The 14,679-nt window shown below is 47.8% G+C and overlaps 1 protein-coding gene across 1 annotated transcript; it reads left to right on the forward strand.

Annotated features, from left to right (window-relative positions):
• The first annotated feature begins 397 nt into the window (after positions 1-397).
• Positions 398-10,869, forward strand: LOC134935619 (gastrotropin-like). The gene is made up of 4 exons (XM_063930558.1): positions 398-464; positions 3,103-3,275; positions 4,419-4,508; positions 10,816-10,869. The coding sequence occupies exons 1-4, from the start codon at positions 398-400 to the stop codon at positions 10,867-10,869; spliced, it is 384 nt and encodes a 127-aa protein (XP_063786628.1).
• Positions 10,870-14,679: the final 3,810 nt, after the last annotated feature.

The following is a 14,679-nucleotide window of genomic DNA, read 5'->3' on the forward strand; positions in this document are numbered from 1 at the left end:
ATTAAAATCCGCCACTGGTTAGGAACTAGCCCTATTAGATATAGATTGTACCTGTCTTCCCCATGGTTTTTTGTAATCACTTGTATAAGGAGCCTCGAGAATTTCTCCAGTAAAAAGAAAATTCCACTGCTCCTGAATACCTGCATGACAATTGCATACCAGGGCAATAAACTCAGTGTTGATCTGTAGTTCAGTAACACTGATGCTGGTTAATCACCACATTGCCGGCCTTGGATTGGTCAATCTGGGCATACTGGGGATAGTAATGCTGGAACAGGGAGGGGTTGAATGATAGAACCATTAAAAAAAAAAAACACATTTCAGCTCATCCTAGCGTCTCAGTTTTTTCTAACTGATGGTTTTCTGTCCCAATCCTTTCATTGTGAGCTGAGCAACCATGAGTTTTACTGGAAGATACGAAGTGGAGAGTGAAGAGAACTATGAGACCTTCATGCAGACAATTGGTGAGGCCAAACAGTAGTTACACAGTATGATTTACTCAGGGTGCTTGAGATAGCTAAGTGCACTGGAATTTAATGATTTTGCATTTCACATTGAATAGTATCAGGATAATTACTCTTATTCCAATGAAATCTGTTTTTTGTTTGTTTGATTGTTTGTTTGTTTGTTTGTTTGTTTGTTTAATTATTTGTTTGTTTGTTTTTTGGGTGAAACCATTTTTGCTGTGGGCATTGTGAAACCTTTCCACCAGTGATTCCCAAACGTGATTGGGCTGCCGCCCCTTTCGTTCCATGAGTTTATTAGAGCACCCCACCCCCCTTAGACATTAAGGCCATTCCTTTTCTGGCAGCTCAAATCTTTTAATGTGATGGGTATGGGTCCTTTGCTAGTTTTCAATTCGCTGACTCATATCATACGGATTTCTCATCTGGTGCTGCGCTCTTCTAATTTGCGCTGTTGATTCCCCCATGATTGTGCTAACATATGCAAATATATGCAAATATCATATAGTATATGCTCAGAGTGTATACTTTCTATACTTTCTTACTGCTTGCTGTTTACACGGGATCCGTTCAATTTGCCGGATGATGGGATCCAGGCGGCCAGGATACATTCCGTTCACACCGCTATATTATGTTTTCACTTCAGAGCTATTTTTTCCATTTCAGGTAAAAAAAAAGGGTGGGGGGGGGAGAAATAATATATATATATATATATATATATATATATGTAACTAATATCTTTGAAGTATATTGATATATATTGTAGGTTTATTCATACAGCACATGTTCAGAATATATAAATAGAGGGAGAGAAGCAGAGAGAGATAAAGGGGTGCATTTGCGTTTCTATAATGGGTGCATAGGGGCCCTGATTCCAGGGGGGGTCCACACTGCACACACTAAACCAATGTTTTAATACTTACCTTTCAGGAGTCCGGCGTCGGGCGCTGCAGCCAAGGCAAAAATCACTGCCAAAATGGTCACCACGCATGCGCAGTAGTAATTTGTCTCTGAACATAGCGGGTGCCATGTTTCCAGAGACCTGAGCATGTGTAGTAGACTCCGGGACAATCCTGAAACCTCCTGTGCCGTGGAGAGGAGGGGCAGGACCGGTTCGATGGCCCTCGGCGCCCCGGGCAGGGAATGGGGGTGTGGCTTGATACAGGGGGCGTGGCCAGTTACGCCCCCTGTACAGTAGAAGCGCCGCTTAAATGCTGAGCGGTGCGCGATGACGTCATCGCGCACCGCACAGCAAAAGGTCCTCTCCACGAAGGGAAATGACGTCATTGCGCACCGCTCAGCAAAGGTCCTCTCCGCGAAGGGAAACTAGACGCTACGCGTCTAGTTCCCTTCACAGGGGCCACAGCCGCAGAGCCGGGGGACACAGCGGGCAGCGGAGGGCACAGCAGTGGCGGATCTTGCCATGGTGCGGCGCCCTCCGGAAGGCAGCGCCCCGGGCAAAAGTCCTGTTTGCCCTGGCAAGATCCACTACTGAGGAGGGGGCCCACCTGGGGTCTGCACACGGGCCCCATGCTCTGTTAAAATGCCCCTGAAGAGATGAATTAGTAATAATAGCACAGGATGGGATGATCTGTGCAGAGCCATAACTAGACATTTTGGTGCCCATGGCCAGAAAAACCATTGACGCCCCCACATATTTTTCAAACCGGGATATAAGGCGAGCCCTGGCGCCCAGTTACAGCACTTGCTATGATGCCCCTGCCCAACACAACATATACTGTATATAAAGCACTTATACCTACAGAACACTCCCAAGAGAATGGATTTGGACACCATTCCTCTTATACCATCATTTCTGCACTTCATTTGTGAGCTCTTTGGGGGTCATTCCGACCGATCGCACGCTGCAGTTTATCGCAGCGGTGCGATCGGGTCAGAACTGCGAATGCGCCGGTTCCGCAGTGTGCCGGCGCATGCCAGATGGCTGAGACCGTCGGGCCGCTACGATCAGGCAGAGGCGGTCGCTGGGCGGGGGTGGAACGGCTGCCGTTTTGTGGGCGCAGTCCTGCCAACGCAGGCGTGGCAGGACTGAAGGGGGGGCGCAGGGGCTGCGTGACGTGACACGCAGCCGCTGCGGGCCGGGGAGCGATGAGTAGCTCCCAGCCAGCAAGCTAAAGCTGCGCTGGTCGGGAGCTACTCTTGAAGTGCAAAGGCATCGCCGCTGTGCGATGCCTTTGCACTTCTGCAGGGGGGGGGGGGGGCGGCACTGACATGCAGCTACGATCATCTCGGAATGACCCCCTTTATCATTTAATCACACATTTTTTAGCAGTTATACCCAGGATACAAACAGATGGGTAGATATCATTGTTAATCCTTGGCTTAAAAAAATAACACATTAAACAACTCAAAAAGGAGAGAGACTAGTCTGTACCCATAACAGCCAATAAGATATTAGCTGTCATTTGTCTGACTACTCAAAACTGCTATAATCCGATATCTGATTGGTTCCTTGGGATAACAGTACATCATTGCTTGCTAATAAAATAAGCCCCTGGATGTCTGCTTGAGCCAGATGAAATACAAAGTACCATTTGGTGATACAGTATATGGATTATAGAGCTACAATTGGAATAATAATCGCTACAATAATTAATTGCAACTGTCTTGGTAACAGGTATTCCAGCAGAAACCATCCAAAAAGGAAAAAATTTCAAATTCACCACTGAGGTAGTGCAGAATGGCAATGACTTCACCTGGTCCCAGCTCTTCCCAGGCCATACTATTACTAACAGGTTCACAGTTGGGAAGGAGTCAGATATGGCGACTGCGAGTGGTAAAAAATTTAAAGTAAGTATTTTAAGTTATTGCTTTGCTAAAAGGAAATTATTCTGAAGAGTTTAACAAGGGTAATCCTGCTGTTAGCATTTTATATTGGTGTAACTTTATTTGATGGTAAGGTAGGTTTATCATTAGTCTGGCCAACTGTTATGGAATTACAAGTGCCAACAAGGTCTAAAGGTGTGTACACACGGTGAGATACAGGCTAACCCCGATTCTCACTGTGCGATAGGGGCTAGGTCGGTATCGCAAGCACATAATGAGTGTGCTTGCGATACTATGTGCAATTTTGGCTAAATGTCAATTTTGACTATCTTTTCTAAGAGATAGTCAAAATTAGACTTGCCTGCGCAGTCTATCTAGGCTTGCGATGCCGACCGCGCGGGACCATGAATCGGCATCGCATCGGGATCGCAAGGTGTACACACCATAAGATGCAAGGCATGCTGGGGCTTGGAGTTTTGCAAAAGCTGGATAGGCACTGATTTTTTTTAGCTGTAAAACTTTATATTTGTTATGTGCAGTACCTCATCCCAGCCTGCATATATTTTATTGATGAGTATAAAAGTCAATTAATTCACTAGCAAAATAGTATTCATAGATATCAAAGTTGTAGGCTATAGCCTCTATATGAACTAAAACAAAAATACTCTTAAAAAAACAAGTATTTAAAATGTAAATAAATGTTTATCTGAAAAAAAAACTTGAATAAAGCCCTGGAAGGGGGTAACTAGGTTGGCCTTGGACAGAAGTTACCCCCTTCCAGGGCTTTATTAGTTTTTCTGTTTTTTGGGGGGCGTGATGATGCAGTCACCACTATAGAACATTGGCCCAGATTTGTCAAGCCTTGGAGAGGGCTGCAATTGCATCATCATGGTCCCGCCCCCACTAAACAATGACATAAATACAAGCATTGCAATGCAGGAGTAGGGCCACAATGACAAACGTTGCTGTGTAAGTGGGTGGCTGCGGGGGGTGGGGGTGCCAGCCTGCTCGGGAGACTCGTCCACTTTTCTGGGTGGTGGTCACCAGATTTTTGGGAGCCCCCTGGCTGCTCTGGGAGAGTAGGCAAGTATGATGTTACTGCTCTATTCTTGAACATCCTGATGCCTTTTATGTAGCATTGACTAATTCCTGAGCATTTTTAAACAGGCAACCGTCCAGCTTGAAGATGGGAAAATAGTGGTGGATTTTGGCAAATACAAGCACTCATCTGAAATTGTAGGAGGAAATCTGGTGGAGGTGAGTAAAACCAATATACAAATGATAAAGGCACAGAAGTCAGAGATGACTGCTAAATATCCCTATATTTCACAGTACAGGATTTGTTATATAGTCATATTTTTGTTGAATTGTATATGCATCTTTTTATTTAATGAGAGATAGGAAAGTGATCAGCCCTTTACACTGCTGGACCTGTACCTGGAAGGCATGGCACTACCATTAGGCAGCTGCCTAGAGTGCCAGGATATGGGCCTGATCCAACATATACTGGCTGATTCTTATATGGATGCATAGCAACAGAAGAAAGTAACTCTGCATTTGTAACAAACCATGGTGCATTGCTGGTGGGGGGACATAACATACACAGATGAGATAGATTTGGGAGGGGCGTGTCCAAACTAACATCTAAAATGCAGATAAGAAAAATAAAGCGGACATTTGTGGGCTACAGGCAAAAGCAGCCATTATATGCCCCGCATCAGAGCTGAATTTAGACCTAATGGGGCCTAGGCAAGATACCAGTTTGAGGACCCTTCCCCCAAACACTCCATATCCTATCCTTAATACCCTAACACAAACCCGTACACTAACCCTAAGCCTTAACCCAAACAGCTACTCCAACCCTAATACCCTTTCCCTAATACCATAACCCAAACACCTAATGTAACCCTAACCCAAACCGCTACACCAACTCTAATACCCTATCCTTAATACCCAAACCCCTACACTAACTCTAACCCCTAACCCAAACCGCTACACTATCCCTAATTCCCTAACCCAAACACCTAAAGTAACCCTAATCCCTAACGCAAACCGCTACACCAACCCTAATAATACCTTAATCCTAATACCATAACCAAAACCCTTACACTAACCCCTAACCTAAACCGCTGCACCAATCCTAATACCCTATCCTTAATATCCTAACCCAAGCCCCTACACTAACCCTAACCAGGGGCGTCGGAATGGGGGGGGGGGCAAGGGGGCAGCTCACTCCCCCCAAACATGAGAGAGGCGCCTACAGCCGCCGCCGCTAGCGGCAGCGCTACCCGCTGTGTAAAGCGATAGCAGCGGTCAGTGCCGGCGCATACAATAGCTACTGTATGAGCACAACACGTTCTGGCCACACAGTGGGCGCCTCACTTAGGGGTCTATTCATGTAAGAATGCGATGTTTATGTTTAACTTATCACTAAACATCGCATTCTTATTTCAGGGGTTTTTTCAGATTTTTAACGCAATTCATTAATACTTACCAGTTCCCTGATGCGATGTGGTATCCGGCTGTTCCGCGATCCCGGCTTCCTCAGTCTTCTCTCTTCATACCGCGGCTGGGATCTTCTGCACATGCTCAGTGTCCCCCCCTGCCTCCAGGAGTCATCTGCGCATGCGCCGGGGAAACGAGACCTCCAGCGGCGGGCAAGGGCAGCAAGGAGGAGGTGACCCGGCATATGCAAATGCATATGCCCTGGGCTCCTCTGATTGGCTCTTGTCATGGAAGGGGGCGGGGAGAAGGCAGGAGATGGACATCTTCACTGCTCTTCTCCTGTACAAGCCTCCCCATCGCTTGTCTGAGATGGCGATGGGGTTTTGCGAAGGGTAACGGAAAGCTGGGCTTTCCGTTCCTACATGAATTGCAGTCACCATACAAACGTATGGTGATGCGATTCAGTCACAGAGCGGGGGTGCCGCTGGGGAAGTCAGGGACTTCTCCACGGTAACCCGCTCTGTGAATTGCGGTAAGCAGAGAAAAGCCCTGTTTACCGCAAAACAGGGCTTTTCTCTGCTGCATGAATAGACCCCTAAGCATTAAGCAATAACACGGCCACTGGTTGCATGACAATGTGGCACACGGTGCATCCAGGCGGTCGCACTCCCGGTAACCTCCGCGCGCGCGCCCCCCCCCCCCCCCCCCTCTGTATCTGCTGCTTATCGCTACCGCGATCGGAGCTCGGCTCTCGGCAGCTCATACAGCAGGGACGTGTTATACAGCTGTGCCGCATTATTGAGTGAGGTGTCTGGGATGTGCTGTGCGTATACAGCAGCAGCTGGAGTGGGAAGCAGAGCAGTGAGGGCAGCGGGCAGAAATAAAAATGGCCACTGGAGGAGGGCTGCTGCACTGGTTGATTCTATTTCGGAGTGGGAGAAGGGACCTTCTGACGTATCTAGGGGAGGAGACACGTCACCAGGGGGAGGAGCTACGGGCGAACAGTGTACCCGAAAAGTACCCTCGCGGGCTCGCCACGCTTCGGGCTCGGTGGCTCGCTCCGCTCCGCTTCGCTCGCCACCTGATTACTAAAGGTAATAGTTGGTGGCGTGGATTGTAGAGGAACTATCCCGTTGGCGTAGCTCCTCCCCCTTGTGTCGTGGCTCCTCCCCCTGATGGAAAAGGTCCCTTAGGCCACTTGAATCTAGCCTCAACCTTGAAGTTAAGTGTACTGAGCTGCCTGCTGTGGTGGATATAAGGGTGCTGTGTGCTGGCCGGGTGAGGGGCGATTGGTGTGTGTGATTGCTCTTAGGTGTTACTGTGATCTATTCTGCTGGGTGAGGTGTGCTCTGGTAGGAGAGGGCAGAGAGTTTATGTATGAGGGGTGGTGTAATGTGTATAAGGAGCGATACGGTGCAGTGTAATGTAAATAACGGACACTACTGAGTTGCATAACGTGAACAGGGGCACTATAGTGTGATGTAATATGAATAAGGTTGCACTACTGTGTGACGTAATGCCAATTAGGGGTACTATTGTGTGACCACTCCCCTTCCCAGAAAGAACACACCTTTTTAGGGACACATGCCTTCAGCGTGCACTGTCCCTATTTAGAATATGAGGGTGCCAATATGAGCACCCTCCTATGTAGAATATGCACCTGTCCCTATTTAGAATATGCACCTGTCCCTATTTAGAATATGAGGGTGCAATGATTTTGTTGCCACAGGGCACCAAAATGAGGATTGCTATGGGAGTGGGGGGATGGGTGTTGCTGGCTACTGCTGTGATCTGTGATCTGTGATGCTGGGTGATGGGTCCTATCCTGGGAGAGCGGTGCAGGGTCAGAGGCGGAACTTGAGGCAGGACTAGGGGGCACCAGCCAAAATCTTGATTAGGGCATTAAATTAGTTAGGGCCAGCTCTGGGTGCCGGCCTGTAGAGGCGCTCTCTCTGCGCTGCTACCTTGCTACTGACGTGCAGTGCTGCAGTGCCGGACGTCGCTGTTACACACTGGAAGCGGCGCCGGCAGTGTGAACCATTCCATGGCCGCCCGTAGCTGCACTGGGGAAGCAGGCAGGCAGATTAATGGATGGTCCCCGGAAGCCCTGTCAGAGCTGCCACTCAATTAGAAACTGAGCATACCGTAAGTATGCATACCTCTCTTGGGATGTACAGTATATGTGGTGCTGAGTGACAGTGCAGCTGAGAGGAGTGTGATTGGCTGTCTTTCCTTGTGCTTTACTATGTGTATATGTCCCTATGTCCCCCTGTGTATGTCCCTCTGTCTCCCTGTATATACGTGCTGCTGTCACCCTGTGTATATGTCCCTCTGTCCCGCTGGGTATGTCCCTCTGTCTCCCTGTATATACGTGCTGCTGTCACCCTGTGTATATGTCTCTCTGTCTCCATGTATATACGTGCTGCTGTCACCCTGTGTTTGTCACCCTGTGTATGTCCCCTCTGCCCCCTGTGTATGTCCCTCTGTCCCCCTGTATATACGTGCTGCTGTCACCCTGTGTATATGTCTCTCTGTCTCCATGTATATACGTGCTGCTGTCACCCTGTGTATATGTCCCTCTGTCCCCCTGTGTATGTCCCTCTGTCTTCCTGTATATATACGTGCTGCTGTCACCCTGCGTTTGTCACCCTGTGTATGTCCCCTCTGTCCCCCTGTGTATGTCCCTCTGTACCCCTGTATATACGTGCTGCTGTCACCCTGTGTATATGTCCCTCTGTCCCCCTGTGTATGTCCCTCTGTCCCCCTGTATATATGTGATGCTGTCACCCTGTGTATATGTCCCTCTGTCCCCCTGTGTATGTCCCTCTGTCTTCCTGTATATATACGTGCTGCTGTCACCCTGCGTTTGTCACCCTGTGTATGTCCCCTCTGTCCCCCTGTGTATGTCCCTCTGTACCCCTGTATATACGTGCTGCTGTCACCCTGTGTATATGTCCCTCTGTCCCCCTGTGTATGTCCCTCTGTCCCACTGTATATATGTGATGCTGTCACCCTGTGTATATGTCCCTCTGTCCCCCTGTGTATGTCCCTCTGTCCCCCTGTATATACGTGATGCTGTCACCGTGTATACTGTATGTTCCTCTGTCACCCTGTGTATATACTGACCATGGGGTAGGGTTAGGGAAGTGGAGCACAGGGATGAGAAGGAGAGGAGAGATGAATGAGGAGGAGAAGGAGGAGGCGCTCTACAATGTATATAATGGGCTCTGTCAGGCATATCGTGTGTAAGGGGGTTCTATCAGACATGTATATAAGGGGCCACTCACTCCCAGCTGCTCCGTAGAGTTCCGTACAGGTACAAGTGACCCGTCTAAGGTGGCCAGTAATTAGGGGCTCCAAACTGAGATTTTATCTTGCCCCCCCCAACCGAAACACGTTCTGACGCCCCTGACCCTAACCCAAACCACTGCACCAACCCTAATACCCTTTCCCTAATACTGACCCAAACCACTTAAGCAACCTTAACCCAAATCGCTGCACCAACCATGATACCCTATTCATAATACACTAACCCAAACTCCTAAACTTACCCTAATACCCTAACCCAAACCGCTTCACTGACCCAAATACCCTATCTCTCACACCCTAACCCTTAAACTAACCCTAAATGCTACACCAAGCCTAATACCATATCCCTAATACCCTAACCCCTAAACTAACCCTAACCCAAAAAGCTACACCAGTCCTAATACCCTATCTGTTTTTTCCCTAACCCCTAAACTAACCCTAATACCCTATCCCTAATACCCAAACCCAAACCGCTACTTGGGCACAAAACATAAGATATAATTGGTAAATGAATCATCATCATGCAGTAATATATACAGTTTGTTTACCTGCCTGCATTGCTGCCGCTGCCTGTCTGCTGTGCTGGGGCTGGGCACTGGGACTGGGCGACGGGTTCTCACCGATGTACTGCAGCCGGACTCTGGGGGTGTGGTGCGGGTTAGCGTGACCTTGTGACGTCACACGGTGGTCGTGCAGTGCTTCTCTGGGACATGTTGTGCATAGGCACAGTAACGTAGTCCAGTACCAGTATTTTTAATATTAATACAAATAAAAGAAGCCTTTGTGATAGACGGAATGAATTTCGTAAGGATGTGAGGGAGCCCTAGGCGGGTGTCTACGGGGGTGTAGTATTGTATGCCGGCGGCCGGGCTCCCGGCGACCAGCATACTGGAGCCGGGAGCCCGACCGCCGGCATACCGACAGTGTGGCGAGTGCAAATGAGCCCCTTGCGGGCTCGCTACGCTCGCCATGCTGCGGGCACGGTGCGCGCTATTTTATTCTCCCTCAAGGGGGTCGTGGACCCCCACGAGGGAGAATATATGTCGGTATGCCGGGTGTCGGGATTCTGGCGCCGGTATACTGTGCGCCGGGATCCCGACATTCGGCATACTGAAGACCACCCGTCTACAGTGGGTTGCATTGCAGTAAATACAGCCCTGCCCTGCTTGAAAAAATAAATACATTTAATTGCACCCCTTGCATTGCCACCCAGTGTGTTCAAGATAAGTTACTTGTTTTGTTTTTTTGTTGTGTTTTGTTCCCAATTCATAATGTAAAATGTTCAGAAGACAAGGTAAGAAAAAATAAAGTGGGCAGGGACAGTTCAATTAAATAGTGGGTGGGTCATTTACTTTATTAAGCCCTACACACCTCAGTACACCCGTCACTCACCCTTACCCAAGTAATTCCTTCTAGATTTGCATACATCCCCGGACCCCGTGAGTTCTCCTTCTAGAGCAAGAGTCTAACTGGCATTCTAGTGGATCAATCCAATTAGCTGGGATTTGCTCGCAGATTAGAGTAAGTGCAACTATATGCCGCATTTATGGTACTTCCAGATTCGCAGGTTTCGTTTGCAGCCACACAGCGCTGAGTACAAAACTCCACGACGCCGGGGCGAGACAGGGCGGCGAGTTCCTATGTCGTTACTGGCATTTACACACTGTCGCAACTGCAACTCACAGGAGGGGGGGGGGGATTAGTGAGATTGAGCTCTAGGAGCATAGACAATGAACAGTCATATACTGTAAATAACAAGCACTTTTGTTTACTACAAAGTCTGATCATTTTGTGTTTCTTTTTGTTTCAGATATCAGAAGCTGGTGGTGTTACTTTCAAGAGGATCAGCAGAAGATTGGCTTAAAGGGGGATTCACTTGCTTTATTTAAAAAGAAAATGCTAATAAATATATATGTTTTAAATATTTCTTTTTTTTTTTCATCATTAAATTTTTTATTGAACACACGCAAAACAATTACAGGGTACAAAAACAAGAAAAATAAGGGAAAAACAGGGAAGGGGTGGCAAGGGGGGGGGGTAAGGACAGGGGAATAGGGAGTTCAGGTCATCAACAGATATTGGTGATCATTCCGAGTTGTTCGCTCGTTGCCGATTTTCGCTATGCTGCGATTTGTTGCTAAATGCGCATGCGCATGGTACGCAGCGCGCCATGCGCTAAGTTATTTAACTAAAAACTTTGCAGTTTTGCTTTTCAATCGCACTGCTGATTGGAGTGTGATTGACAGGAAAGGGGCGTTTCTGGGTGGTAACTGAGCGTTTTCCGGGAGTGTGCTAAAAAACGCTGGCGTGTCTGGGAAAAACGCGGGAGTGTCTGGAGAAACGGGGGAGTGGCTGGCCGAACGCAGGGCGTGTTTGTGACGTCAAACCAGGAACTAAACGGACCGAGCTGATCGCAATCTGTGAGTAGGTCTGGAGCTGCTCAGAAACTGCAAGAAAATATTTAGTAGCAATTCTGCTAATCTTTCGTTCGCTATTCTGCTAAGCTAAGATACACTCCCAGAGGGCGGCGGCCTAGCGTGTGCAATGCTGCTAAAAGCAGCTAGCGAGCGAACAACTCGGAATGAGGGCCATTAATCACATAACAAAAGTAAGAAATACAAAGCCAACATATTTAGGCATCAGAGTCATCATGAGGGAGTTCTGTCAGAGGGAAAGGGGGAGGTGAGCCCTGTAACACGGGGCAGGTCGGGCTGGTCCCTTTACCACCTGAAATATACAAATGCCATGGAAGCCATTTCATGAGGGGAGAAGAGGGAGCCGTAGAGTATACAACATCCCTAGTCTCCATTTCAAAATGGAACTGGGTTTTGGACTTAACTTTCTGGAATGGGGGAGGGGAGGAGGACTTCCAATGCTGCGCTATACTGGCCCTAGCTGATAATAGGATATGGCCTAAAACATAGCGAGCAGATTTAGGGACAATCAGGGGGTACCAATGCAAAAGAGCTAAAGAGGGGTCTGGAGTCAAACGGATGTCTAAGACATCATAAATGAGGGAAAACACATCAGTCCAAAAGGTCTGTATGACTGGGCATTCCCAGAAAGTATGGAAAAGAGTACCTTCTGCTTAACAGAGACGCCAGCAAAATTTGGAGGTTGCAGGAAACATTTTGTGTAGTTTGGTGGCGGTCAGATATAACCTATTAAGTAGTTTAACGTGCATCTCTGTGTGGTTAGTGCACTTGGAGAGAGAGAAGGCGGAGAGATGGATAGTCTGCCATTGTTTCATAGTAAATGTTCTATGGAGATCCCTTTCCCAAGTAAGATGAATGGCGGACTTTTCAGTTAAATCAGGGGGAGATAATAAACGATACCAGTGTGATATGGCACCCCAAGAAGAAGGGTTGGTGAATCTACTCAATACATAATCCGAGGGTAGGCCCAATAATGCAATATCTTTAGATAAGCTATCAATCCAATGTTTAAGAGAGAACGGTGGGTGGTGAGAGCAGATCTCCCAGAGTTCCAACACCCAGACGTACCCAATAGGAGAGATGAAGGTGGGGCAAGGATTTAGTCAGTGCTTGGAGAGAGACATTTCTAGTGGGTAGAGAAAAATCAAAATGAGACTGATGGCGAAGATCCCAGACTTTAAGGACATCACATACCGTCAGAAGGAACAGCGGGGGCTGAGGGCGAAACCTTCGGGGTAACCAGAGGAGGTCAGGGAGAGAAAAATCTTGAAAAATTGCACATTCCAGGTCCACCCAGGGTTTAGTGCCAGGTCGGAGAAACCAGTCAGATAGTTCAGATAGTAGGGCGGCCTCATGGTATCTAGTCAAGTCAGGGAGGAGGAGACCCCCCCCCCCTGCGGTTTAGTGCGGGTCATACGAGAGTACGCCATTCTAGGGGGCTTACGTTTCCAGATATAAGAGAGCATCAATCTCCGCATTTGTTGCAATAGATTACAGGGAATAGCATAGGCAGTGCACGAAAGAGGTACATCAGTTTTGGCAGTAACATCATTTTGAATGCCGCTAATCGGCCCAACCAGGAGACCTCGTGATTCATCCAGGCTGCTGCCAGTGAGGTCAGCTGAGTCAGCAGCGGAAGGTAGTTAACTTTATGAATATCAGAAATGGTAGCAGGGATGGGAATACCCAAATAAGAAATAGAAGTATCTTTCCAAGTGAAGGGGAATCGAGTCTTCAGAAACTGCAAACTCCCAGGGGGGATATTAATGGGAAGAGCTTCTGTTTTGGTAGCATTTCATTTATAGTAGGAGGCAGCGCTGTATAAATCGAGAATAGTACGAAGGCAAGGCAACGAGGTCTCCGGGTTGGTTACAAACATCAAAACATCATCAGCAAACAGGCATAGTTTGTGACAAGTGTCATACACAGAAATCCCAGGGAATTGTGAGGATGAGCATATCTTTTGGGCAAGGGGCTCAATTGCCAATACAAAGATCAGTGGGGAAAGGGGACACCCCTGCCTAGTTCCATTGGAAATGGGGAAAGGGGAAGAAAGAAAACCATTGCTAAAAACACGAGCTGACGGCCCAGCATAAAGAGCAGAAATGGAGCGCAATATTTCACCTTGAAACCCAAACTTGGATAGGACCTTATACATGTACCCCCAATGGAGTCTGTCAAATGCCTTTTCAGCGTCAAGGGAGAGGAGAAGAAATAGCGACTTGGTGTAGGACACCCATTCAATCAAGTCAAGAACTCTACGAGTATTATCCGGAGCCTGACGTCCAAGAATAAAACCCAAACCCATCTGATCAGGGTGAATCAGCTGGGGAAGCAAGGGATTCAGGTGGTTGGCAATCAATTTAGCATAAATTTTTATATCAGTATTAAGGAGTGCTATTGGACGATAAATGATGCAGTCAGAGGGGTCTTTACCAGGTTTCGGGATAGTAATAATCTGGGCCTCCACCATTTCTGCTGGAAATTTAACAGTTTTAGAAGCCTCTAAATGAAGTTGCAAAAGAATCGGGGAGAGGGTCTCACAAAATGTAGAGTAGAAGGAGTTAATGAAAACATCAGGGCCAGGAGCCTTCCCTTTCGGTAACTGGTGAATCACTCTCTGTATTTCCTCCAGAGACCAGGAGGCATTCAGGGCTGTCTTCATCTAGGGAGGGGCAGTGGAGACTATCTAAAAACATGGAAATAGTCGCTGACGATGGCTGGAGAGTGGAAGGGTCATCATGTAAGTTATAAAGACCAGCATAATACTTGGCGAACAGATTAGCAATACCAAGAGGGATGAGACATTTTGAACCATTAGTGGTCCGGAGGTATTTAATTTGGTTACGAGCTCGATGGCCACGTAGCTTACGTGCCAATAGACGTGAGGCTTTATTACCTGCTGTGTAAAATCTACACTGAAGACGAGCAAGGGCCGTTTGCATATGTTGCATAAAAAGCTGCTGTAGTTGATGTCTTACCTCCTGCAGCTGTTTACGCAAGGCTCTAGTGGGGTGGGTCTGATTCCGGGACTCCAACGCTTGAAGAGACAACTCCAGATCATTCTGTTTTTTACGGGATCAAGCTTTAAGCTGAGCCCCCTTCTGGATGGATGTACCACGGAGTACCGCCTTCAATACGCACCAATGTGTAAAGACAGAAGTGTCGGCAGGGGAGTTAGTCTGTAGGTACATAGCAAGAGTATCAGTAAGAGCCTGCAGAGTCTCAGGATCAGAAAG

This window comes from Pseudophryne corroboree, chromosome 6, assembly GCF_028390025.1.
Source record: "Pseudophryne corroboree isolate aPseCor3 chromosome 6, aPseCor3.hap2, whole genome shotgun sequence".
NCBI classification, from domain to species: Eukaryota; Metazoa; Chordata; class Amphibia; order Anura; family Myobatrachidae; genus Pseudophryne; species Pseudophryne corroboree.